At 43.2% G+C, this 25,797-nt stretch overlaps 1 protein-coding gene across 1 annotated transcript in view; it reads right to left on the reverse strand.

Annotated features, from left to right (window-relative positions):
- The window catches only part of LOC121539656 (BRISC and BRCA1-A complex member 2), a 195,616-nt gene that overhangs the window by 164,734 nt on the left and 5,085 nt on the right, over positions 1-25,797 (reverse strand). Inside the window, 1 exon segment of the mRNA XM_045210573.1 lies at positions 446-540. Within this exon segment, the coding sequence (XP_045066508.1) occupies positions 446-540 (95 nt within the window).

A 25,797-nucleotide genomic window follows, 5' to 3' on the forward strand; every position in this document is an offset into this window, starting at 1 on the left:
CTAAGCAATCTGAACCACACTATCTACGGGATCAGCTACTGACTCATTGCCAATTGGGAATTAGCCTGGTGCAATCAACATTTTTCTGCAGAAGGGGGGAGGATGTGCAGGCCAGCACATACAGAAGAAGTGATTACGCAATGCACCAACGCCTTTTTAACAGAACACTGGATGTAGTGGAATCAGTATGGCTGTTGACTCATTTTCACATATCAATACCAGCACTTGAATTCTAGATAAAAGAGCGTCAAAACAACAAAGGAAACAAAGGATTTGGACGGCAAACCAGAGCCATCTGCCTTCTATTGCTCACCACACTGAATCTGTCTGAGCAGCAACTTGAGTGAGTCATTCACACTAGGCCAGGGTGAGGAAATAGAGCTTTGGGGAATTGTGGGAAATAAGTGAGGTGTGGGAAATGAGTGAGGTTGGGAATTGTACTCACCGGGAGTTCCGAGGGTTCTGGCAGGAATTCCGCGTCCTCCCCAAATATGAAGTCTGGAGGTAGTTCTGGATCCTGTGCATTGAATATGATGTCCCCTGAGAAAAAACAGATTTATCACGTCAGCTTTGTCACAGCTTTCACACAACAAGTTAAGGAAGATTCACTTTCTGGAATTCAATTCAGCCCACCATAGCAATGTTTACTACTCGAGCAGCAAGCACACACAAACACTTCTTATAAAAAATGTATAAGAAGTTAATTCTACAGAAGATGGGGAAAACGTGTACAGTGGGGAAAAAAAGTATTTAGTCAGCCACCAATTGTGCAAGTTCTCCCACTTAAAAAGATGAGAGAGGCCTGTAAATTTCATCATAGGTACACGTCAACTATGACAGACAAAATTAGATTTTTTTCCCCAGAAAATCACATTGTAGGATTTTTTATGAATTTATTTGCAAATTATGGTGGAAAATAAGTATTTGGTCAATAACAAAAGTTTCTCAATACTTTGTTATATACCCTTTGTTGGCAATGACACAGGTCAAACGTTTTCTGTAAGTCTTCACAAGGTTTTCACACACTGTTGCTGGTATTTTGGCCCATTCCTCCATGCAGATCTCCTCTAGAGCAGTGATGTTTTGGGGCTGTCGCTGGGCAACACGGACTCCCTCCAAAGATTTTCTATGGGGTTGAGATCTGGAGACTGGCTAGGCCACTCCAGGACCTTGAAATGCTTCTTACGAAGCCACTCCTTCGTTGCCCGCGCGGTGTGTTTGGGATCATTGTCATGCTGAAAGACCCAGCCACGTTTCATATTCAATGCCCTTGCTGATGGAAGGAGGTTTTCACTCAAAATCTCACGATACATGGCCCCATTCATTCTTTCTTTTACACGGATCAGTCGTCCTGGTCCCTTTGCAGAAAAACAGCCCCAAAGCATGATGTTTCCACCCCCATGCTTCACAGTAGGTATGGTGTTCTTTGGATGCAACTCAGCATTCTTTGTCCTCCAAACACGACGAGTTTAGTTTTTACCAAAATGTTATATTTTGGTTTCATCTGACCATATGACATTCTCCCAATCCTCTTCTGCACTCTAGCAAACTTCAGACGGGCCTGGACATGTACTGGCTTAAGCAGGGGGACACGTCTTGCACTGCAGGATTTGAGTCCCTGGCGGCGTAGTGTGTTACTGATGGTAGGCTTTGTTACTTTGGTCCCAGCTCTCTGCAGGTCATTCACTAGGTCCCCCCGTGTGGTTCTGGGATTTTTGCTCACCGTTCTTGTGATCATTTTGACCCCACGGGGTGAGATCTTGCATGGAGCCCCAGATCGAGGGAGATTATCAGTGGTCTTGTATGTCTTCCATTTCCTAATAATTGCTTCCACAGTTAATTTCTTCAAACCAAGCTGCTTACCTATTGCAGATTCAGTCTTCCCAGCCTGGTGCAGGTCTACAATTTTGTTTCTGGTGTCCTTTGACAGCTCTTTGGTCTTGGCCATAGTGGAGTTTGGAGTGTGACTGTTTGAGGTTGTGGACAGGTGTCTTTTATACTGATAACAAGTTCAAACAGGTGCCATTAATACAGGTAACGAGTGGAGGACAGAGGAGCCTCTTAAAAAAGAAGTTACAGGTCTGTGAGAGCCAGAAATCGTGCTTGTTTGTAGGTGACCAAATACTTATTTTCCACCATCATTTGCAAATAAATTCATAAAAAATCCTACAATGTGATTTTCTGGAGAAAAAAATTCTCAATTTGTCTGTCATAGTTGACGTGTACCTATGATGAAAATTACAGGCCTCTCTCATCTTTTTAAGTGGGAGAACTTGCACAATTGGTGGCTGACTAAATACTTTTTTCCCCCACTGTATACCACAATGCTGAATCAACTGAATTAAGACCTTAGGTGAACACAATTAGGCCTACTTTGATTCAAGCTGATGGCTATTTGTCCAATCACGCTGCTTTTAACACTCAACTCTGTGTAATGTAACCCGTGATGAAATGGACCTGTTATGAACATGTTATGTATTGTTATGAAAGAATGAGAACATGGTGACTACAGGTGCAGACCTTTTCAGAAACATCAACATTGTGCACAAGGAAAAAACACATTCCACTGACAACCAAACCGCCTATTTACAGTAAGACTCAAACATTTACAAGGCCTGGGGGGAAAAAACAGACAATCATGTTGTTCTGGTTTGGAATTTTTACATTTGCCATAGTCAGTATTGGAACAGAATAGTCAATATTGCAATACAGAATTGAACCAAGTAGTGGGATTGAATAGGCTAGAACTGGGTCAATATCCAGAAAGGGCTATTAACTCAAAGAAACAGTGAGCTCCAAAAGTATTTATTTACAATAAAAGTGACTCCAAAATGGCACAATACATATTTACCATTCATTTATATTGGGCACAAAACAATCTGAAACACAACCAAAACAAACAGCAAATACATCCAACAAATTTGTAGTTACTAGCTTGATGTAGTCATTGTGTGCTATGAATATGGGACCAAATACTTAACTTTGTACTACTTTAATACACATACAGTGCCTTCAGAAAGTATTCACACCCCTTGACCTTTTCCACATTTTGTTGTGTTACAGCCCAAATAAAAAACGTGTTAAATATAGATGTTTTGTCACTGGCCTACACACACACACACAATACCCCATAATGTCAAAGTAGAATAATGTTTTTCTATATTTTTACTAATTCATTACAAATGAAAAGCTGAAATGTCTTGAGTCAATAAGAATTCAACCCCTTTGTCATGGCAAGCCTAAATAAATTCAGGTGTAAAAATGTTAACAAGTCACATAATAAGTTGCATTTTTTTTTCTTTTTCTGGGGGTAGATCAGCTTAATATTGCAGATAGATTGTAACTTCTATCAATGTAATTGTCTGCATCACTTCCAATCCCCAATGTTCCTGAGTGGCGCAGTGGTCTAAGGCACTGCATCGCAGTGCTAACTGTGCCACTAGAGATCCTGGTTCGAATCCAGGCTCTGTCGCAGCCGGCCGCGACCGGGAGACTCATGGGCGGCGCACAATTGGCCCAGCGTCGTCCAGGGTAGGGGAGGGAATGGCCGGCAGGGATGTAGCTCAGTTGATAGAGCATGGCGTTTGCAACGCCAGGGTTGTGGGTTTGATTCCCACAGGGGGCCAGTATAAAAAAATATGTATTCACTAACTGTAAGTCGCTCTGGATAAGAGCGTCTGCTAAATGACTAAAATGTAAATGTAAATATATATACTCCCCTTTATTACTTTTCAACCCCGCCATCCTTTCCCTACTTGGGGTAAATTACTGAACAACAATGCCCAGCCTCTACTTACTATCTACACCTTATGGACACAGTCAATTTTACAATAATTCTATTTTATTTGTTTTTGCTCCTGAACTTCTTCTACTCTCAACCTCTCCGATCATTTTCATGATGTCCACCCGGTTTGCTTCTATATGCCATATCTTTCTAACTGTGCTCTTTCCCAAAAGCTCCCAACATACAACCTATATACTTATTATGGACACAGTGTGCTTACATTATTAGTTATCTTGTTATTATTTGTTGTTATTTGTTATTAGTCCCATCCTTCAACTCCATTCAATACCTCCCATCCATCTCTTAACACCATCCATATAGGATTTCTATTTGCCATATATATTTCAACCGTACTGTTTTACAAAAGTTCTGAACCTTTCTATTCTCATTGCTTCTACAGATTGTGAATTAAAAATATACATTTTTGCTAAAACTATAATTATATTATTGATCGATTGACTATGACTTTTCAGATCACCCAGTAATGCTATCTGCAAGGTTAGCTCCAGGTAAATATTGCAATCCTTTAGCCATTCCTGGACCTGTGTCCAAAAACAAGCTACAAATGGACAGAACCAAAACAAATTATCTAATGATTCGGTCTCTTCACAGCAAAATCTGCAGAGCTGGGAAGATTGTATCCCCCATACAAATAACATTCTATTGGTAGCAAGAATTTTATATAATAATTTAAATTGATAGATTCTAAGTTTTGAATCCGGTGTGGTTTTGCGTGTCAATTCATAAACACTATGCCATGGAATCGGTACGTCAAAAATCTCTTCCCAACTATTTTGTAATCTATATGGGACGGCTGTCAATCCTTTGGTCCTTAAGTGAAACTGATATACTTTTTTTTTTATCACAGTTTTCCTTAACCAATTATGTTCTTTAATGCAAGGCCGACAGACAAGTTCCTTACTTTCTCCCCCTTCCACTTTCCTCTTCCACTTTTGCGGTAAGGCTGCAATTATTTGGTTGTAATTTTGGGTAGAGCAGACATTTCCATATGTTTTTGTTAGCTGCATGTGCGACATAACTCCACCAGTCCTACCGATGATATCATTTACGAAGATTATACCTTTTTTAAACATTCTGTCAAAAAATAAAGGTTTTTTGTCAATTAGTATATTTGAATTTAACCACAATATTTGTTGCATTATTTGTTCTGTCGTTTCTGGAGGATTAAATTGAAATTGCAACCAACTTTCTATGGCTTGTTTTAAAAATAGTGATATTTGGGAGATTATTTCCTTTTCAAATAACTGAAAAAGGCCTTTCTTGAACATTGGGTGAGACAATCTTACTAATTTGCTTGAGAACCAGTTCGGATTTAAGTATAACTTTTGTATGACTGAAGCTTTTAGTGATAGGTCTAATGCTTTAATATTTAATAATTTCTGTCCTCCGAATTCATATTCATTATATAAATAGGCCCTTTTAATTTTGTTTGGCTTGCCGTTCCAAATAAAATTGAATATTTTTTTCTCATATAATTTAAAAAACTGTTCGCTAGGTGTAGGCAAGACCATAAGCAAATAGGTAAACTGGGATAATACTAAAGAGTTAATCAGGGTGATTTTTCCACAAATTGACAGGTATTTTCCTTTCCATGGTAGTAAGATCTTATCTATTTTTGCTAACTTTCTATAAAAATGTATTGAAGTGAGATCATTTATTTCCTTTGGGATATGTATTCCAAGTATATCCACATCACCATCAGACCATTTTATTGGTAAACTACATGGTAATGTAAAAATTGTATTTTTTAGTGATCCAATACGTAATATAGTACATTTGTCATAATTTGGTTGAAATCCAGAGAGGTTAGAAAATGTATCTAGATCCTCTATGAGGCTGTGGAGGGATTCTAGTTGTGGATTTAAAAGAAAACATGAATCATCAGCGTACAATGACACCTTTGTTTTTAAGCCCTGGATTTCTAATCCTCTGATATTATTATTGGATCTGATTTTAATAGCTAACATCTCGATGGCCACAATAAATAGATATGCCGATAATGGACAACCTTGTTTCACTCCTCTTGACAGTTTAAAACTTTCTGAGAAATAGCCATTGTTTACTATTTTACACCTAGGGTTACTATACATGATTTTGACCCATTTTATAAGAGATTCTCCAAAATGGAAATGCTCCAGGCATTTATATATAAACCCCAGTCGTACTTTATCAAATGCCTTTTCGAAGTCTGCTATGAATAGCAGGCCTGGTTTCCCATATTTTCCATAGTGTTCTATTGTTTCCAATACTTGCCTTATATTATCTCCAATGTTTCTTCCATGTAAAAAACCTGTCTGATTAGAATGAATAATATCCGACAATACCTTTTTAATTCTATGCGCTATACATTTTGCTAGAATTTTTGCATCACAACACTGAAGTGTAAGGGGCTAGATCTTTATATTTTCCACTTGTATCCTGTTTCAGTAATAATGAGATCAGACCTTGTATATGATATCTTTGCAAAGAAACACTTGGACGACCTTTAAGGCTATTTTCTGGTAATTGTGTTATGTGACAGATGTTAAGACTACAAACCATTGTAATTGGGATATTTGCGGGATTTACTTGTAATTTCAATAGGCATAGGTTCTGTGTTACTGACTAAAATCTGGGTTTCTGATTATAATTCAACTATGGCCATGGCTTGCTTAAATTGATAAAGCAGCCAGTGTTTATTTGAAGAGATTGGAACGATTTCAAGGGAATACGTTTTTTTTTGTGTGGCCTAATGGTTTGCTGGAGGAACCTACTGGGAAACGGGGTTGTAATTTTAAATATTGAATGGAATATGGATATTAATTGAATATATGCTTGTAAACTACAGCAAGTGTTTGTTTTGTTACCTGTAGCCTAATCAGAAAGGACAGTTACCTAAATCTACTGACTTCTAATAATAGCGGACTGGCAATTGCGATAGAGCTGTGGCCATGATCTTAATTCATAACATTATCGGAAAGGGGCACAATCTAAAGCAGTGTCTATAGTATTGAGAGAATTTCAGTGGGTTATTCCAAACCAAGCGACAGTAATAAGGAAACAAATAGGCACAAATAAGAATAAGAAGAATAAGGAGGACACAAATAGAATAATCAAAATTGGTACATGAAAAATCGAAGGTGGGGGCGCAGACCGGGAGAAAAGATAACAGTCAGACCACGATTATTAAAACACTGGTGGGCACAGGAAATAGTAATAACATAGAAGGTAGGAGAATTTAGGATATGAACTAGGCGTCCAGATATAGACAAGTAAAAGAGAAAAACTAAGAAGGAAAGGACTCATTTTACTGTGGATATACAGTGAGGGAAAAAAGTATTTGATCCCCTGCTGATTTTGTATGTTTGCCCACTGACAAAGAAATGATCAGTCTATAATTTTAATGGTAGGTTTATTTGAACAGTGAAAGACAGAATAACAACAAAAACATCCAGATAAACGCATGTCATAAATGTTATAAATTGATTTACATTTTAATGAGGGAAATAAGTATTTGACCCCCTCTCAATCAGAAAGATTTCTGGCTCCCAGGTGTCTTTTATATAGGTAACGAGCTGAGATTAAGAGCACACTCTTAAAGGGAGTGCTCCTAATCTCAGTTTGTTACCTGTATAAAAAGACACCTGTCCACAGAAGCAATCAATCAGATTCCAAACTCTCCATCATGGCCAAGACCAAAGAGCTCTCCAAGGATGTCAGGGACAAGATTGTAGACCTACAGAAGGCTGGAATGGGCTACAAGACCATCGCCAAGCAGCTTGGTGAGAAGGTGACAACAGTTGGTGCGATTATTCGCAAATGGAAGAAACACAAAATAACTGTCAATCTCCCTCGGCCTGGGGCTCCATGCAAGATCTCACCTCGTGGAGTTGCAATGATCATGAGAACGGTGAGGAATCAGCCCATAACTACACGGGAGGATCTTGTCAATGATCTCAAGGCAGCTGGGACCATAGTCACCAAGAAAACAATTGGTAACACACTACGCCATGAAGGACTGAAATCCTGCAGCGCTCGCAAGGTCCCCCTGCTCAAGAAAGCACATATACATGCCCGTCTGAAGTTTGCCAATGAACATCTGAATGATTCAGAGGAGAACTGGGTGAAAGTATTGTGGTCAGATGAGACCAAAATCGAGCTCTTTGGCATCAACTCATGTACCGTCATATCTTGGGTGAGAACCTTCTTCCCTCAGCCATGGCATTGAAAATGGGTCGTGGATGGGTATTCCAGCATGACAATGACCCAAAACACACGACCAAGGCAACAAAGGAGTTGCTCAAGAAGAAGCACATTAAGGTCCTGGAGTAGCCTAGCTAGTCTCCAGACCTTAATCCCATAGAAACTCTGTGGAGGGAGCTGAAGGTTCGAGTTGCCAAACGTCAGACGTCAAACGTCTTACTGGTTGGTAGGTGATCAAATACTTATGTCATGCAATAAAATGCAAATTAATTACTTAAAAATCATACCATGTGATTTTCTGGATTTTTGCTTTAGATTCCGTCTCTCACAGTTGAAGTGTACCTATGATGAGACCTCTACATGCTTTGTAAGTAGGAAAACCTGCAAAATCGGCAGTGTTTCAAATACTTGTTCTCCCCACTGTATATGGATTTCCTGGATTGGAAATTAACTCAACTAAACTGTTATGATCTGTCCTCTCTCTAGGTGTTTTCTTCTTCATATGCTGGAGTACAGAGCTAAAACAACAAAGAATGTGTCACTGTCCAAATACTTTTGAGCTCACTGTAGTTTAGACTGTTCAGATGTTACACAATTCTATTTCCGTCAGCGCAGTGTTTTTGCTCAGTTTCCAGTTATGGCAGAGAGGGAGAAGACACAAACATACACATGGCAGTATTTTTCCAGACAGGAGAGAGGTATCAAATGGTAGGAAGGGATTTGCCATTAATCTGTCAAAACGTCTGGAAGCCAGTCAAAATACTTGTTGGACCAATATACTGGCACACACACCCTGACCGGAGGGAGCTGTAGAGGGACTGGAGTAGGGGGGTTACCACTGTGCACTGTACCCCCTGTACAAGTAGGACTATGTATGGAGAACAACGTACATAGTCCATAGTGTGCGTGTGTGTGCATGCCTGCCAGGGTAAAAGGATACACATACAAAAAGGATTATGGATGCCTATACGAATGTAGGATTACTCAAAAGACAAATAGATAATGAGAAGTAGGCCTAGTAAAAAATTAACTGTAAAAAAATATTGCTTAACATTTACTAGATGTTTTCAAACACTTCTGTATTTATCCAACAGTACACTCATTTTATTTCACACAGTAAAATAAAAAATAAAAATAAATGGATTTTGGGGAAAGGGAAGTACACATATCCAGTCTTAGTGAATTCAATACAAAAACTACACTATCAATTGAATACAAAAATTACTATATGCCATAGTGTGATAAAGGGCACAGAATAGCCTTTCAGTGACATAGTCCCATACTGACTGATTCAGTATTTGCATTTTACTCAGTCATGATCTTAAATCTCTTGCCAAAGTCTAGATGAAATGGTTAAGCATCTGTTCGAATGACTTGTCAGTAAGTCATCATCCGCCACAAACCCAGAAATGCCAAACCAACACACATAGCTGGCTCGCTACTTGTCTCCTGCTATCTTTGATGTGAGTGATTAAGTAGGAAGCAGATGCAGCTGAGGGAATTGTTGTGAAATCAAAACCAGGAAACAATTTGCCTCAATAACTCTGTTTTTGCACCCATTGACCTGCAGCAAGGTGGTAACTAATAGTCTATACTTCTCTACATTATTTGTTTGACTTGAGCAATGGGGACTACCTGTTGTGGCTATTTGCCTTTTAGGCTTATAACCTCTTCATTCACACATGCCAAACACAAAAATATATTCGTATAAAATTATAATTTAACCTTTTACTGTGTGTGTGATGACTCCACTCCAGGAACACACAATTAAGATAATTCCCGCATGAGATATAATCATTTAAAAACATATTGGGGCGCATGGAGGCATTTTCGGAGCCAACCTCATAAGGAAAGACTCAAATGTGGACTTCCCTCAAATGAGAGAGGTTTGTTTCATGCAATTCCAGTAACATCCAGTATGATAAACACTATGTTTATTGAGGTTAGCAGCAAAATAGAGTGGCTGCATGTTTTCAAATGTTCCATACTTACATAAGCACTGAGAAAAAAGCGGTTAGAGCATTGGGCCAGTAACCGTAAGGTTGCTAGTTCGAATCCCCGAGCCGACTAGGTTAAAAAAATCTGTCGATCTGCCCTTGTGCAAGGCACTTAACCCTAATTGTTCCAATAATGGCTGATCCCATGCCGTGACCCCACTTATCGAGGGTGTCTCAGGGGGAGTGGTATATTCAAAAAACACATTTCCATTTCACCACACACTTGTACAGGTTACACACTTGTACATGTGTGTAACAGGACAAATATAAGCACCCCCTAATAGACCTTTTGAGTTAGACTACTACACTTAAAACACTATTGATAATACTATTTTTAGACTTCTGAAACACAATCATATCTGGCAGTTTATCTAAAATACAGTATTGAATGAAACAAAGAACAAAAACAAAAAAACACGTCAAGTGAATTCAACATGGCCTATCGCTACACTTGAAATTTAGTCTACATCCACATTTTAACTACAAGATTTGATCTAGGCTACACCCAATAGTTTGTTATGCCAAAGGGTGGCCAATAAATCATTCCAACCCAGTAAAACCAATATTCCCTAGAACCCTCAAACTCAACTCTGGACTTGTTTTATTGTTCTCCTCTAATCGGGGACTGATTTAGACCTGGGACACCAGGTGGGTGCAATTCATTATCAGGTAGAACAGAAAACCAGCAGGCTCCGGAACTCGTAGGGTAAGAGTTGAATACCGCTGCCCCAGAAGATACTGTGCCACATCAAATAATAGCCTTCATTACAAACAATATTGCAATATTTTCAATACAAAACAATACAGTGAATATTGGCAGCAGCTCTGCATAAGTAATGAAGAGACTACAACTCCACCTGGGCTCATTTGAAAGCATAAGACCCAAAGGCAAAGCTGTTCAGGAAGATTTAGCAACAGTTAGCATAGGCATGGGGTATGGCCAAAAAAACATGAGATTAATTGTTAACCCCATTTATAATCCATATTGGGTGGAATCGGTCTTCAGCATCTGTGCAAGTTATCATTTTGCAAAGAAGCACATGATCAGTCAATTTGGCCCCAACCAAGTGACCGTTTGGTAATAAAGCCTAGATCTGTGAAGATGGCGGACTGAAGATGGCGGTGTGGAATGCCTCATGAGAAAACATAATATTCAATATCTCTCAAACTGACTAAATAGTAGCACTTCAGTGATCTACTTACTCATGGGCAATAACACTCAAGCTGGATAACAACCCCTAAAAACGTTTAAGGCTAGAGAAGTTTATTCACAAATATTACGAATGCTGTCAAGGCCAAAACATGTCAGAGACTAACCAGGGAAAGCATGGAGAAGCAATGCCCAAAAGAAAAACCAAAAATAATTCCTGGTTAAAGCGCTACAAATCCCAGGCAATACGGTTGACAAAACTTTAACGCGTACACCGTCTCAGACAGAGAGGACAGCGATTCACGCGGCCAATCGTTGCCAAATTTGCATCCTTTAAAGACATAATAATGATTAAAAGGCAAAAGGCTTGCCGGCATAAAAAAAAGGTATGAACAATCAGATCCTGAAGGAAATTGCAGAACGGCGCAAAGTTCTGTACCCACTCTTCAAAAAGAATAGACTAAAAGGGAAACGTGTAGCTCTCGTACTGTCAAGGTGACGTGTATGCGGTGAACGAAGTCAAGTGCAGGACACCGAGCTACTGGCAGACGTACTTTACTAGCACAGTAAAGGAACATACAAAACAAAACCTCCTAACAGGGAGGAACAATACGCGCATACAAACAGCAACTGCCGACCTCACGGAAAACAATCACACACAACAAACAATGAGAGACAGGGGTACATAAAGGGAATACAATGTAACATATAATGGGAAACAGGTGTAAACAATAAAGACCAAACAAGACAAACACCAAAACATCGATCGGTAGTAGCTAGTACTCCGGGGATGACGAACGCCGAAGCCTGCCCGAGCAAGGAGGAGGAGCAGCCTCGGCTGAATCCCCCACACCCCCCCCGCCGACCCCGGCCTCGGGGACGGCCAGGAGGACGCGGAGCAGGGCGAGTCGGATGACTCCGGTGGAAATCCCTCAACATGGAGGGATCTAGGATGTCCCTCCTAGGGACCCAGCACTGTTCCTCTGGACCGTACCCCTCCCACTCCATGAGATACTGCAGGCCCCCATCCGACGCCTCGAATCCAAGATGGACCGGACTGAGTACGCCGGAGCCCCCTCGATGTCCAGTGGGGGTGGAGGAGCCTCTCGTACCTCACTCTCCTGGAGTGGACCAGCTACTACCGGCCTGAGGAGAGACACATGGAACGAGGGATTAATGCGGTAATTAATGGGCAGTTGTAACCTATAACATACCTCTTTCAATCTCCTCAGGACTTTAAATGGCCCCACAAACCGCCGACCCAGCTTCCGGCAGGGCAGGCGGAGGGGCAGGTTTCGGGTCGAGAGCCAGACCCGATCTCCCGTTGCATACACCAGAGCCTCACTGTGGTGGCGGTCGGCGCTCGCCTTTTGCCGCCTGATAGCCCGTTGCAGATGGACATGCGCAGCGAAACCACTCGTCCACCGCAGGGGCTTCGATCTGGCTCTGATGCCAAGGTGCCAGGACCGGCTGATACCCTAGCACACACTGAAAAGGTGTAAGGTGGAGGAGTGGCGGAGTGAGTTTTGGGCTATCTCTGCCCAGGGGATATATCCCGACCACTTCCCCTGCCGGTCCTGGCAATAGGACCTCAGAAACCTACCCACATCCTGGTTCACTCTCTCCACCTGCCTATTACTCTCGGGGTGAAAACCTGAGGTAAGGCTAATCGAGACCCCCAGACGTTCCATAAACGCCCTCCAGACTATAGAGGTGAACTGGGGACCCCGATCAGACACTATATCCTCAGGTACCCCGTAGTGCCAGAAGACGTATGTAAACAGGGCGTCAGCAGTTGGTAGGGCTGTAGGGAGACCTGGCATAGGAATGAGACGGCAGGCCTTCGAAAACCGATCCACAACGACCAAGATCGTCGTGTTCCCCTGGGAAGGGGGAAGGTCCGTGACAAAATCCACCGATAGGTGAGACCACGGCCGTTGTGGAACGGGTAGGGGTTGTAACTTCCCTCTGGGAAGGTGTCTATGCGCCTTACACTGGGCGCACACCGAGCAGGAGGAAAAATAAACCCTCACGTCCTTAGCTAAAGTGGGCCACCAGTACTTCCCACTAAGACAGTGCACTGTCCGACCAATACCAGGATGACCAGAGGAGGGTGACATGTGAGCCCAATATATCAATCGGTCACGAACCTCGAGCGGCACGTACTTCCGACCCTCTGGACACTGTGGGGGAGTAGGATCGGTACGTAACGCCCGCTCGATGTCCGCATCAACCTCCCACACCACCGGTGCCACCAGACAAGACTCCGGAAGTATGGGAGTGGGCTCAATGGACCTCTCCTCTGTGTCATATAGTCGGGACAGGGCGTCTGCCTTAGCGTTCTGTGACCCTGGTCTATAGGTGAGCATAAATACAAATCGGGTAAAAAACATAGCCCACCTTGCCTGGCGAGGGTTCAGCCTCCTCGCTGCCCGGATGTACTCCAGGTTACGATGGTCAGTCAGAATGAAAAAAGGGTGTTTAGCCCCCTCAAGCCAATGCCTCCACACCTTCAGGGCTTGAACCACAGCTAATAGCTCCCTGTCCCCCACGTCATAATTGCGCTCCGCCGGACTGAGCTTCTTAGAATAGAAAGCACAGGGGCGGAGTTTTGGTGGCGTACCCGAGCGCTGAGATAGTACACCACCGATCCCAGCCTCGGACGCATCCACTTCCACTTGGAACGCCAAAGAGGGATCCGGATGTGCCAGCACTGGAGCCGAGGTAAACAGGTCCTTCAGATGTCTAAAAGCCCTGTCCACCTCAGCCGACCACTGCAGACGCACCGGACCCCCCTTTAGCAGGGAGGTAATGGGAGCTGCTACCTGTCCAAAGCCCCGGATAAACCTCCGGTAGTAATTGGCAAAACCCAAGAACCGCTGCACTTGCTTCACCGTGGTGGGAGTCTGCCAATTACGCACGGCTGAAACGCGGTCAATCTCCATCTCCACCCCTGACGCGGACAACCAATGTCCCAGGAAGGAAATGGACTCCTGTAAGAACAGACATTTCTCCGCCTTCGCATACAGATCATGCTCCAACAGTCTACCAAGCACCCGACACACCAGGGACACATGCTCGGCTCGTGTAGCGGAGTATATTAGAATGTCATCAATATACACCACTACACCCTGTCCATGCAAGTCCCGGAAAATCTCGTCCACGAACGATTGGAAGACTGAAGGAGCATTCATTAAACCGTATGGCATGACGAGGTACTCATAGTGACCCGAGGTGGTACTGAATGCTGTCTTCCACTCATCTCCCTCCCTAATGCGCACCAGGTTGTACGCGCTCCTGATATCCAATTTTGTGAAGAATCGCGCCCCGTGTAATGACTCCGTCATACTAGCAATCAGAGGGAGAGGATAGCTGTATTTGATTGTGATCTGATTGAGACCACGGTAATCAATACACGGGCGTAAACCCCCAACCTTCTTCTTCACAAAAAATAAACTCGAAGACGCAGGGGAAGTGGATGGCCGTATGTATCCCTGTCTCAGAGATTCGGTGACATATGTCTCCATAGCCGCCGTCTCCTCCTGAGACAGAGGATACACATGACTACGAGGAAGCGCAGCGCCTACTTGGAGGTCTATCGCACAATCCCCCTGTCGATGAGGTGGTAATTGAGTCGCCTTCTTTTTACAGATGGCGAGTGCCAAATCGGCATCCTCAGGTGGAATGTGCATGGTGGGAACTTGGTTTGGGCTTTCCACCGTCTTTGCCCCTACGGAAACACCTACACACCGCCCGAAACACTGATCAGACCATCCCTTGAGAGCCCTCTGTTGCCATGAAATATTGGGGTCATGAGATGTTAACCAGGGAAGCCCCAACACCACGGGAAACGCAGGAGAATCAATCAAATACAAACAAATTATCTCCTCATGGCCCTCCTGCGTTTTCATCCTGAGAGGCGCTGTGACTTCCCTAATCAATCCTGACCCCAAAGGGCGGCTATCTAGGGCATGGATGGGGAAGGGCACATCAACGGGTACAATAGGAATCCCTAACTTATAGGTGAACTGGCGATCGATAAAATTCCCAGCTGCACCTGAATCTACTAGCACCTTATGATGGGAGTGAGGAGAAACCTCGGGAAACACAACTTTAATACACATATGCGCAACAGAGAGCTCTGGGTGAGTTGGGTGCCTACTCACCTGGAATGACTCATCAGTGCGCTGCCTACTGCCTCGATTCCTAGGAGACCCTCCCCAGCACCGACCAGCAGTGTGTCCTCGGCGGCCACAGTTGGTGCAGGGGACGGCCTCTCTCCTGGTCTCTCTCCTGGTCTCCCTAGCACCAGCACCTCCGAGCTCCATAGGGGTCGGCTCGGAAGTGCTGGGGGATGGAATGGACGGCCCTGAATCCGGACGTCCGCGGGTAGCCAACAGGGTATCCAGGCGAATTGACATGTCCACCAGTTGGTCGAAGCTGAGGTTGGTGTCCCTGCAGGCCAATTCCCGACGCACGTCCTCCCTCAGGCTACATCTGTAGTGGTCGATGAGGGCCCTCTCATTCCATCCCGCGTTGGCAGCCAGCGTCCGGAAGTCCAGAGCGAACTCCTGTGCGCTCCTCCTCCCCTGTCTGAGGTGGAATAGACGCTCACCCGCCGCTTTACCCTCTGGTGGATGATCGAATACTGCCCTGAAGCGGCGGGTGAACTCTGCATAGTTGACAGTAGTGGCGTCTATTCCCCCCCCACTCGGCGTTGGCCCACTCCAGCGCCTTGCCGGACAGACAGGAGATGAGGGCGGACACGCTCTCGTATCCCGAGGGCACCGGGTGGATCGTTGCCAGGTAGAGTTCAACCTGGAGCAGGAAACCCTGACACCCGGCAGCTGTGCCATCATAAGCCCTCGGGAGCGAGAGCCGAATCCCACTGGACCCCGGAGGTGAAGCGATGGGCATCGCCGATGGTGGTGGTATCGTCGGAGGAGGTGTAGGCAGACCCCCTCTTTCCCATCGCTCCATAGTGCTCACCACCCGTTCCATGGCGGTGCCGAGAGCCTGGATCATGGCCGCTTGTTGTTCGACGCGTTCTTCCATTGATCCAGCTGGCACCGCCGCTCCTGCTGACTCCATGTGTGGTGTGTGATTCTGTCAAGGTGACATGTATGCGGTGAACGAAGTCAAGCGCAGGACACCGAGCTACTGGCAGACATACTTTACTAGCACAGTAAAGGAACATAGAAAACAAAACCTCCTAACAGGGAGGAACAATACGCGCATACAAACAGTAACTGCCGACCTCACAGAAAACAATCACACACAACAAACAATGAGAGACAGGGGTACTTAAAGGGAATACAATGTAACATAATGGGAAACAGGTGTAAACAATAAAGACCAAACAAGACAAACACCGAAACATCGATCGGTAGTAGCTAGTACTCCGGGGACGACGAACGGGCAAGGAGGAGGAGCAAGGAGGAGGAGCAGCAGCCTCGGCTGAATCCGTGACACGTACATTGAAAAGCTGTATGAATCAGTCAACGTTTAGTTTAAATTTAATGTTTACATTGGTAATGCCTGAACGGTAACAAGCTGAAAACATGGGTATCCATCTGTACAACCAGAATGTTTATAGGTTGATAACCAACTGTTCCGAAACACCAAGACTACTCCATGGCTATTCTAATTAATAGAAAGTTCTCATAGATGGGTTGAATAAAATAGAACAATGAATAAAGAAAAACTACAATATACTATACTGTACTATTCAAGTTAGGGAATGTTATAATTTTTTTTAAATTATTTTTAATTATAGTATTTAGAAATAGACAGCATTAGAAGAAGGGACAAAGAATGAAATAATAAATCCCCAAATAAAACAAACACAAAAGTACTCAAAAGCCCGAAATTACGCAGACATTAACAAGGTAGAAAGGAAAACACTACAAACAGAGGACATAGAAGGCACAGTATGTGGATATGTGAGGGTGTATATGTGGGGGGTGTGCGGGTGTTTTGGAAGATGGGGTGCCCGTGTGTTTGTATATTCAAGACACCCACCTGAGCGACCTACCCACTAAAGAGAAGTTCTTATCCGTTTGTAGGCATACTACAAGTAACCTACGCAGCCAAGACAGAAAGATGAACGCGGCAGAGACCCAATAAAGCAGCACCGCCCCCTCAAGAGTCTGAGCCTGCCTGTCGGTGTTGATCCAACAAAGCCAAAGCCCACAGATGGGAAAGCATAATCAACAAGGATTTTCTCAACTCTGCAAATGAGAACCTTGACGACCTCGTATTTAGCCAGTGGAAATTGCAAAAAAAAGTTGCAAAGAAAAAGCCATATCTCAGACTGCCCATCTTAATATTTTCTTGGCCAGTCTGAGATATGGCTTTTTCTTTGCAACTCTGCCTAGAAAGTCAGCATCCCGGAGACGCCTCTTCACTGTTGACGGTGAGACTGGTGATTTGCGAATACAATTTAATGAAGCTGCCAGTTGAGGACCTATGAGGCATTGTTTCTCAAACTAGACACTAATGTTTTTTGTCTTCTTGCTCAGTTGTGCACCGGGGCCTCCCACTCCTCTTTCTATTCTGGTTAGAGCCAGTTTGCGCTGTTCTGTGAAGGGAGTAGTACACAGCGTTGTACGAGATCTTCAGGTTCTTGGCAATTTCTCGCATGTAATAGCCTTCATTTCTCAGAAAAATAATAAACTGACGAGTTCAGAAGAAAGTTATTTGTTTCTGGCCATTTTGATTCTGTAATCGAACCACAATTGCTGATGCTCCAGATACTCAACTAGTCTCAAGGCCAGTTTAATTGCTTCTTTAAATCAGCACAACAGATTTCAGCTGTGCTAACATAATTGCAAAAGGGTTTGCTAATGATCAATTGCTAATGTGAAGTGCACCAGTCCCTCCTGCAGCAAAGCACCCCCACAGCATGATGCTGCCACCCCCGTGCTTCACGGTTGGGATGGTGTTCTTCGGCTTGCAAGCGACCCGTTTTTTCCTCCAAACATAACGATGGTCATTATGGGCAAACAGTTCTATTGTTGTTTCATCAGACCAGAGGACATTTCTCCAAAAAGTACGATCTTTGTCCCCATGTGCAGTTGCAAACCGTAGTCTGGCTTTTTTTAATGGTGGTTTTGGAGCAGTGGCTTCTTCCTTGCTGAGAGGCCTTTCAGGTTATGTCGATATAGCACTCGTTTTACTGTGGATATAGATACTTTTGTAAATTTTTTATTTTACCTTTATTTAACTAGGCAAGTCAGTTAAGAACAAATTCTTATTTACAATGAAGGCCTACACCTCCCAAACCCGGACAACGTTGGGACAATTGTGCACTTATGTCAATATGGGACTCATTTTACTGTGGATATAGATACTTTTGTACCCGTTTCCTCCAGCATCTTCACAAGGTCGTTTGCTGTTGTTCTGGGATTGATTTGCACTTTTCGCACCAAAGTACATTCATCTCTAGGAGACAGAACGCGTCTCCTTCCTGAGCGGTATGACGGCTGCGTGGTCATATGGTGTTTATACTTGTGTATTAAAGATTGTACAGGTGAACGTGGTACATTCAGGCGTTTGGAAATTGCTCCAAAGGATGAACCAGACTTGTTGAGTTCAAACATTTTTTTGCTGAGGTCTTGGCTGATTTCTTTTGATTTTCCCATGATGCCAAGCAAAGAGGCACTGAGTTTGAATGTAGGCCTTGAAATACATCCACAGGTACACCTCCAATTGACTCAAATTATGTCAATTAGCCTATCAGAAGCTTCTAAAGCCATGACATAATTTTCTGGAATTTTCCAAGCTGTTTAAAGGCACAGTCAACTTAGTGTATGTAAACTTCTGACCCACTGGAATTGTGATAGAGTGAATTATGAGTGAAATAATCTGTCTGTAAACAACTGTTGGAAAAATGACTTGTGTCATGCACAAAGTAGATGTCCTAACCGACTTGCCAAAACTATAGTTTGTTAACAAGAAATTTGTGGAGTGGTTGAAAAACGAGTTTTAATGACTCCAACCTAAGTGTATGTAAACGACAGTCCATCATTAATTTAAGACATGAAGGTCAGTCAATACGGAACATTTCAAGAACTTTGAAAGTTTCTTCAAGTGCAGTAGTAAAAACCATCAAGGGCTATAATGAAACTGGCTCTCATTAGGACAGCCACAGGAATGGAAGACCCAGAGCTACCTCTGCTGCAGATGATAAGATCATTAGAGTTACCAGCCTCAGAAATTGCAGCCCAAATAAATGCTTCACAGAGATCAAGTAACAGACATCTCAACATTAACTGTTCAGAGGAGACCGTGTGAATAAGGCCTTCATGGTCGAATTACTGCAAAGAAACCACTACTAAAGGACACTTGCTTGGGCCAAGTAACATGAGCAATTGACATTAGACCGATGGAAATCTGTCCTTTGGTCTGATGAGTCCAAATTTGAGATTTTTGGTTCTAACCGCCGTGTCTTTGTGAGATGCAGAGTAGGTGAACGGATGATTTCCGCATATGTGGTTCCCACCGTGATGCATGGAGGAGGAGGTGTGATGGTGTGGGGGTGCTTTGCTGGTGAAACTGTCAGTGATTTATTTAGAATTCAAGGCACACTTAACCAGCATGGCTACCACAGCATTCTGCAGCGATACGCCATCCCATCTGGTTTGCGCTTAGTTGGACTGTCATTTGTTTTTCAACAGGACAATGACCCAAAACACACCTCCAGGCTGTGTAAGGGCTATTTGACCAAGAAGGAGAGTGATGGAATGCTGCATCAGATGACCTGGCCTCCACAATCACCCGACCTCAACCCAATTGAGATGGTTTGGGATGAGTTGGACCGCAGAGTGAAGGAAAAGCAGCCAACAAGTGCTCAGCATATGTGGGAACTCCTTCAAGACTGTTGGAAAAGCATTCCTCATGAAGCTGGTTGAGAGAATGCCAAGAGTCTGCAAAGCTGTCATCAAGGCAAAGGGTGGCTACTTTGAAGAATCTCAAATATAAAATATACTTTGATTTGTATAACACTTTTTTGGTTACTACATGATTGCATATGTGTTATATCATAGTTTTGATGTCTTCACTATTATTATACAATGTAGAAAATAGTACAAATAAAGAAAAACACTGGAATGAGGAGGTTTGTCCAAACTTTTGACTGGTACTGTATGTATGTATGTACAGTGAGGGAAACAAGTATTTGATCCCCTGCTGATTTTGTACATTTGCCCACTGACAAAGAAATGATCAGTCTATAATTTTAATGGTAGGTTTATTCGAACAGTGAGAGACAGAATAACAACAACAAAATCCAGAAAAACGCATGACAAAAATGTAAAAAATTGATATGCAATCAGAAAGATTTCTGGCTCCCAGGTGTCTTTTATACAGGTAACGAGCTGAGATTAGGAGCACACTCTTAAAGGGAGTGCTCCTAATTTCAGTTTGTTACCTGTATAAAAGACACATGTCCAAACTCTCCACCATGGCCAAGACCAAAGAGCTCTCCAAGGACGTCAGGGACAAGATTGTAGACCGAACCAAGGCTGGAATGGGCTACAAGACCAACGCCAAGCAGCTTGGTGAGAAGGTGACAACAGTTGGTGCAATTATTCGCAAATGGAAGAAACACAAAAGACCTGTCAATCTCCCTCGGCCTGGGGCTCCATGCAAGATCTCACCTCGTGGAGTTGCAATGATCATGAGAACGGTGAGGAATCAGCCCAGAACTACACGGGAGGATCTTGTCAATGATCTCAAGGCAGCTGGGACCATAGACACCAAGAAAACAATTGGTAACACACTACGCCGTGAAGGACTGATATCCTGCAGCGCCCGCAAGGTCCCCCTGCTCAAGAAAGCACATATACAGGCCCGTCTGAAGTTTGCCAATGAACATCTGAATGATTCAGAGGAGAACTGGGTGAAAGTGTTGTGGTCAGATGAGACCAAAATCGAGCAATTTGGCATCAACTCAACTCGCCGTGTTTCAAATCAAATCAAATCAAATTTTATTGGTCACATGCGCCGAATACAACAGGTGCAGACATTACAGTGAAATGCTTACTTACAGCCCTTAAACCAACAGTGCATTTATTTTAACAAAAAAAGTAAAAATAAAACAACAACAAAAAAAGTGTTGAGAAAAAAAGAGCAGAAGTAAAATAAAATAACAGTAGGGAGGCTATATATACAGGGGGTACCGGTGCAGAGTCAATGTCTGGGGGCACCAGCTAGTTGAGATAGTTGAAGTAATATGTACATGTGGGTAGAGTTAAAGTGACTATGCATAAATAATTAACAGAGTAGCAGCAGCGTAAAGGATGGGGTGGGGGGGCAGTGCAAATAGTCCGGGTAGCCATGATTAGCTGTTCAGGAGTCTTATGGCTTGGGGGTAAAAGCTGTTGAGAAGTCTTTTGGACCTAGACTTGGCACTCCGGTACCGCTTGCCGCAGCGGTAGCAGGGAGAACAGTCTATGACTAGGGTGGCTGGAGTCTTTGACAATTTTGAGGGCCTTCCTCTGACACCGCCTGGTATAGAGGTCCTGGATGGCAGGAAGCTTGGCCCCAGTGATGTACTGGGCCGTACGCACTACCCTCTGTAGTGCCTTGCGGTCGGAGGCCAAGCAGTTGCCATACCAGGCGGTGATGCAACCAGTCAGGATGCTCTCGATGGTGCAGCTGTAGAATTTTTTGAGGATCTGAGGACCCATGCCAAATCTTTTCAGTCTCCTGGGGGGGAATAGGCTTTGTCGTGCCCTCTTCACGACTGTCTTGGTGTGTTTGGACCATGATAGTTCGTTGGTGATGTGGACACCAAGGAACTTGAAGCTCTCAACCTGTTCCACTACAGCCCCGTCGATGAGAATGGGGGCGTGCTCAGTCCTCTTTTTTTCCTGTAGTCCACAATCATCTCCCTTTGTCTTGGTCACGTTGAGGGAGAGGTTGTTGTCCTGGCACCACACGGCCAGGTCTCTGACCTCCTCCCTATAGGCTGTCTCATCGTTGTCGGTGATCAGGCCTACCACTGTTGTGTCGTCTGCAAACTTAATGATGGTGTTGGAGTCGTGCCTGGCCATGCAGTCATGGGTGAACAGAGAGTACAGGAGGGGACTGAGCACGCACCCCTGAGGGGCCCCCGTGTTGAGGATCAGTGTGGCAGATGTGTTGTTACCTACCCTGTTGGTTCGATCATTTGCGAATAATCGCACCAACACGGCGAGTTTGGAGGAGGAGGAATGCTGCCTATGACCCCAAGAACACCATCCCCACCGTCAAACATGGAGGTGGAAACATTATGCTTTAGGGGTGTTTTTCTGCTAAGGGGACAGGACAACTTCACCGCATCAAAGGGACGATGGACGGGGCCATGTACCGTCAAATCTTGGGTGAGAACCTCCTTCCCTCAGCCAAGGCATTGAAAATGGTTCATGGATGGGTATTCCAGCATGACAATGCTCATGGGCAAAGAAACTCAAAAGAGGTGATATTAATTAACAATAATTTCGACCCGAATGTGCAAACTGTCCAAACAGATCAGCAAGGAAGGTGGATCCTTTTAAATATGCTATTTCACCATAAACGTGGCTTTTAATCTATAAGGCCAAAATAATGATGATCCACGCTTCTTCTAAAATATATATCATAATTGTTCTAGTTTACAAGCAATACACGACTATTAATATGGTAGGACATTATAATACGGTTTTAAATACCTCAATGGAGGTTAAGGAAATAACACCACAAACTATCACCCTCATGCACATAATGAAATCACAAATATTATGGATATATTGGAACTAGTGGATATATGCAAGCTTAAATATCCTGACCTAGTGAGATATACAGTTGAAGTCTGAGGTTTATATACACTTAGGTTGGAGTCATTAAAACTCGTTTTTCAACCACTCCACAAATTTATTTTTAACAAACTAAAGTTTTGGCAAGTCGGTTAGGACATCTACTTGTGCATGACACAAGTAATTTTTTCCAACAATTGCTTACAGACAGATTATTTCACTTATAATTCACTGTATCACAATTCCAGTGGGTCAGAAGTTTACATACACTAAGTTGACTGTGCCTTTAAACAGCTTGGAAAATTCCAGAAAATGATGTCATAGCTTTAGAAGCTTCTGATAGGCTAATTGACATCATTTGAATCAATATGAGGTATCCCTGTGGATGTATTTCAAGGCCTACCTTCAAACTGAGTGCCTCTTTGCTTGACATCATGGGAAAAATCAAAAGAAATCAGCCAAGACCTCAGCAAAAACATTTTTGAACTCCACAAGTCTGGTTCATCCTTTGGAGCAATTTCCAAACGCCTGAATGTACCACGTTCATCTGTACAATCTTTAATACACAAGTATAAACACCATGGGACCACGCAGCCGTCATACCGCTCAGGAAGGAGACGCGTTCTGTCTCCTAGAGATGAATGTACTTTGGTGCGAAAAGTGCAAATCAATCCCAGAACAACAGCAAAGGACCTTGTGAAGATGCTGGAGGAAACAGGTACAAAAGTATCTATATCCACAGTAAAACGAGTGCTATATCGACATAACTTGAAAGGCCGCTCAGCAAGGAAGAAGCCACTGCTCCAAAACCACCATAAAAAAAAGCCAGACTACGGTTTGCAACTGCACATGGGGACAAAGATCGTACTTTTTTGAGAAATATCCTCTGGTCTGATTAAACAAAAATAGAACTGTTAGGCCATAATGACCATCGCTATGTTTGGAGGAAAAAGGGGGCTGATTGCAAGCCGAAGAACACCATCCCAACCGTGAAGCACGGGGGTGGCAGCATCATGCTGTGGGGGTGCTTTGCTGCAGGAGGGACTGGTGCACTTCACAAAATAGATGGCATCATGAGGAAGGAAAATTATGTGGATATATTGAAGCAACATCTCAAGACATCAGTCAGGAAGTTAAAGCTTGGTCGCAAATGGGTCTTCCAAATGGACAATGACCCCAAGCATACTTCAAAATTTGTGGCAAAATGGCTTAAGGACAACAAAGTCAAGGTATTGGAGTGGCCATCACAAAGACCTGACCTCAATCCTATAGAAAATGTGTGGGCAGAACTGAAAATTTGTGTGCGACCAAGGAGGCCTACAAACCTGACTCAGTTACACTAGCTCTGTCAGGAGGAATGGGCCAAAATTCACCCAACTTATTGTGGGAAGCTTGTGGAAGGCTACCTGAAACATTTGACCCAAGTTAAACAATTTAAAGGCAATGCTACCAAATACTAATTAAGTCACTAATGTCAACTTCTGACTCGAAAAAAATAAAAGCTGAAATATATCATTCTCTACTATTATTCTGACATTTCACATTCTTAAAATAAAAGTGGTGATCCTAACTGACCTAAGACAGGGAATTTTTACTAGGATTAAATGTCAGGAATTGTGAAAAACTGAGTTTAAATGTATTTGGCTAAGGTGTATGTAAACCTCCGACTTCAACTGTACATGGCGGAGGCTCAATCAAGCTCATCGTCTTGACAACTTCCTTAAGTAATTCGCACTGGCACCAAAAAAATACAATAACATTTTGATAGGGGACAGAATGCAGTCGGACTAGGGCTGTTGCGGTGACCGTATTACCGCACCACCGGCGGTCACGAGTCATGAAGGCAGTCAAATTCCACGTGACCGTTTAGTCACGGTATTAGGCTACTCCAAGCTCTGATGTTGCTGTTGATCATTAGTAGCCTACCAAACTTGCTAACTGCCTGGTACTCAGCACTCTATTGTCCCTCTAATCACTCTGACATCAATGCAAATGTGATCGAAAATCTAATCAAACACATCATGAGAGCACATGAGCTCATGTTGAGCAATATTTCTAAAGGCAATGCAATTGAGCGAAAAAACAGAGTGATGGCCTCTATTAAAAAGAGGATCCCATCAGCTTTCTATAGGCTAGGCCTACTATATTTATTTCTCAACTTTCCTAATATTAAGCACATTGCTTATCTTTACAACAGGAGTATAGCCTACCTGGCTGGCATGAAAATTAACCTTGGGAAAAGCACCCTCCAATCACTATTTAAGTGCATAGATGACATGTATTTTTTCCCGCTGCCCCTGTTTCGAGACAGGTGCATGATAATGGTCCATTCTAAATCAAAACAAAATTTCACACATATTATTTAGTATATGTAAAGACAAGATTAAATCAAGAATAGTCTGATGGGTGACAATATTAGCCTATCACTTGTGAATTATATATTACCACTTGAGAATGATGCCAGCGTAAGGCAAGAAACAATGCCTTTTTTTGTTGTTGACTTTTTCGAATCATAGTCGCACACCTCATGTAGCCTAGCCCATAGGCCTATATGTTTTGATAAGGTTTGTATCCCAACTAAAGTGGCCAAATAACTTCTTAAAATTAAGCACATTGATCCGCTTTACAAGGGGTGTAGAGCCTAACTGGCATAGATAAGCAGCGCGTGAGTTTCAAGTTTCGGGAAGATCATTTTTACCATAAACAAGTACCTTAATAATAAAAGCATTACATGCATAATCGCATTTGTGATGTTTTCCCGCTAATGGAACATTCGTGCTTATAGCCTACTGCCATGTGCCCATTGCTGTGCTTATAATGTGAAGAAATAGCCTAATAGTTTATTAACATTTAAAGTTAAATGTTCTGATCTGTGGCGTCAGCCAC

Source organism: Coregonus clupeaformis, chromosome 34 (genome assembly GCF_020615455.1).
Source record: "Coregonus clupeaformis isolate EN_2021a chromosome 34, ASM2061545v1, whole genome shotgun sequence".
In the NCBI taxonomy this organism is placed as follows: Eukaryota; Metazoa; Chordata; class Actinopteri; order Salmoniformes; family Salmonidae; genus Coregonus; species Coregonus clupeaformis.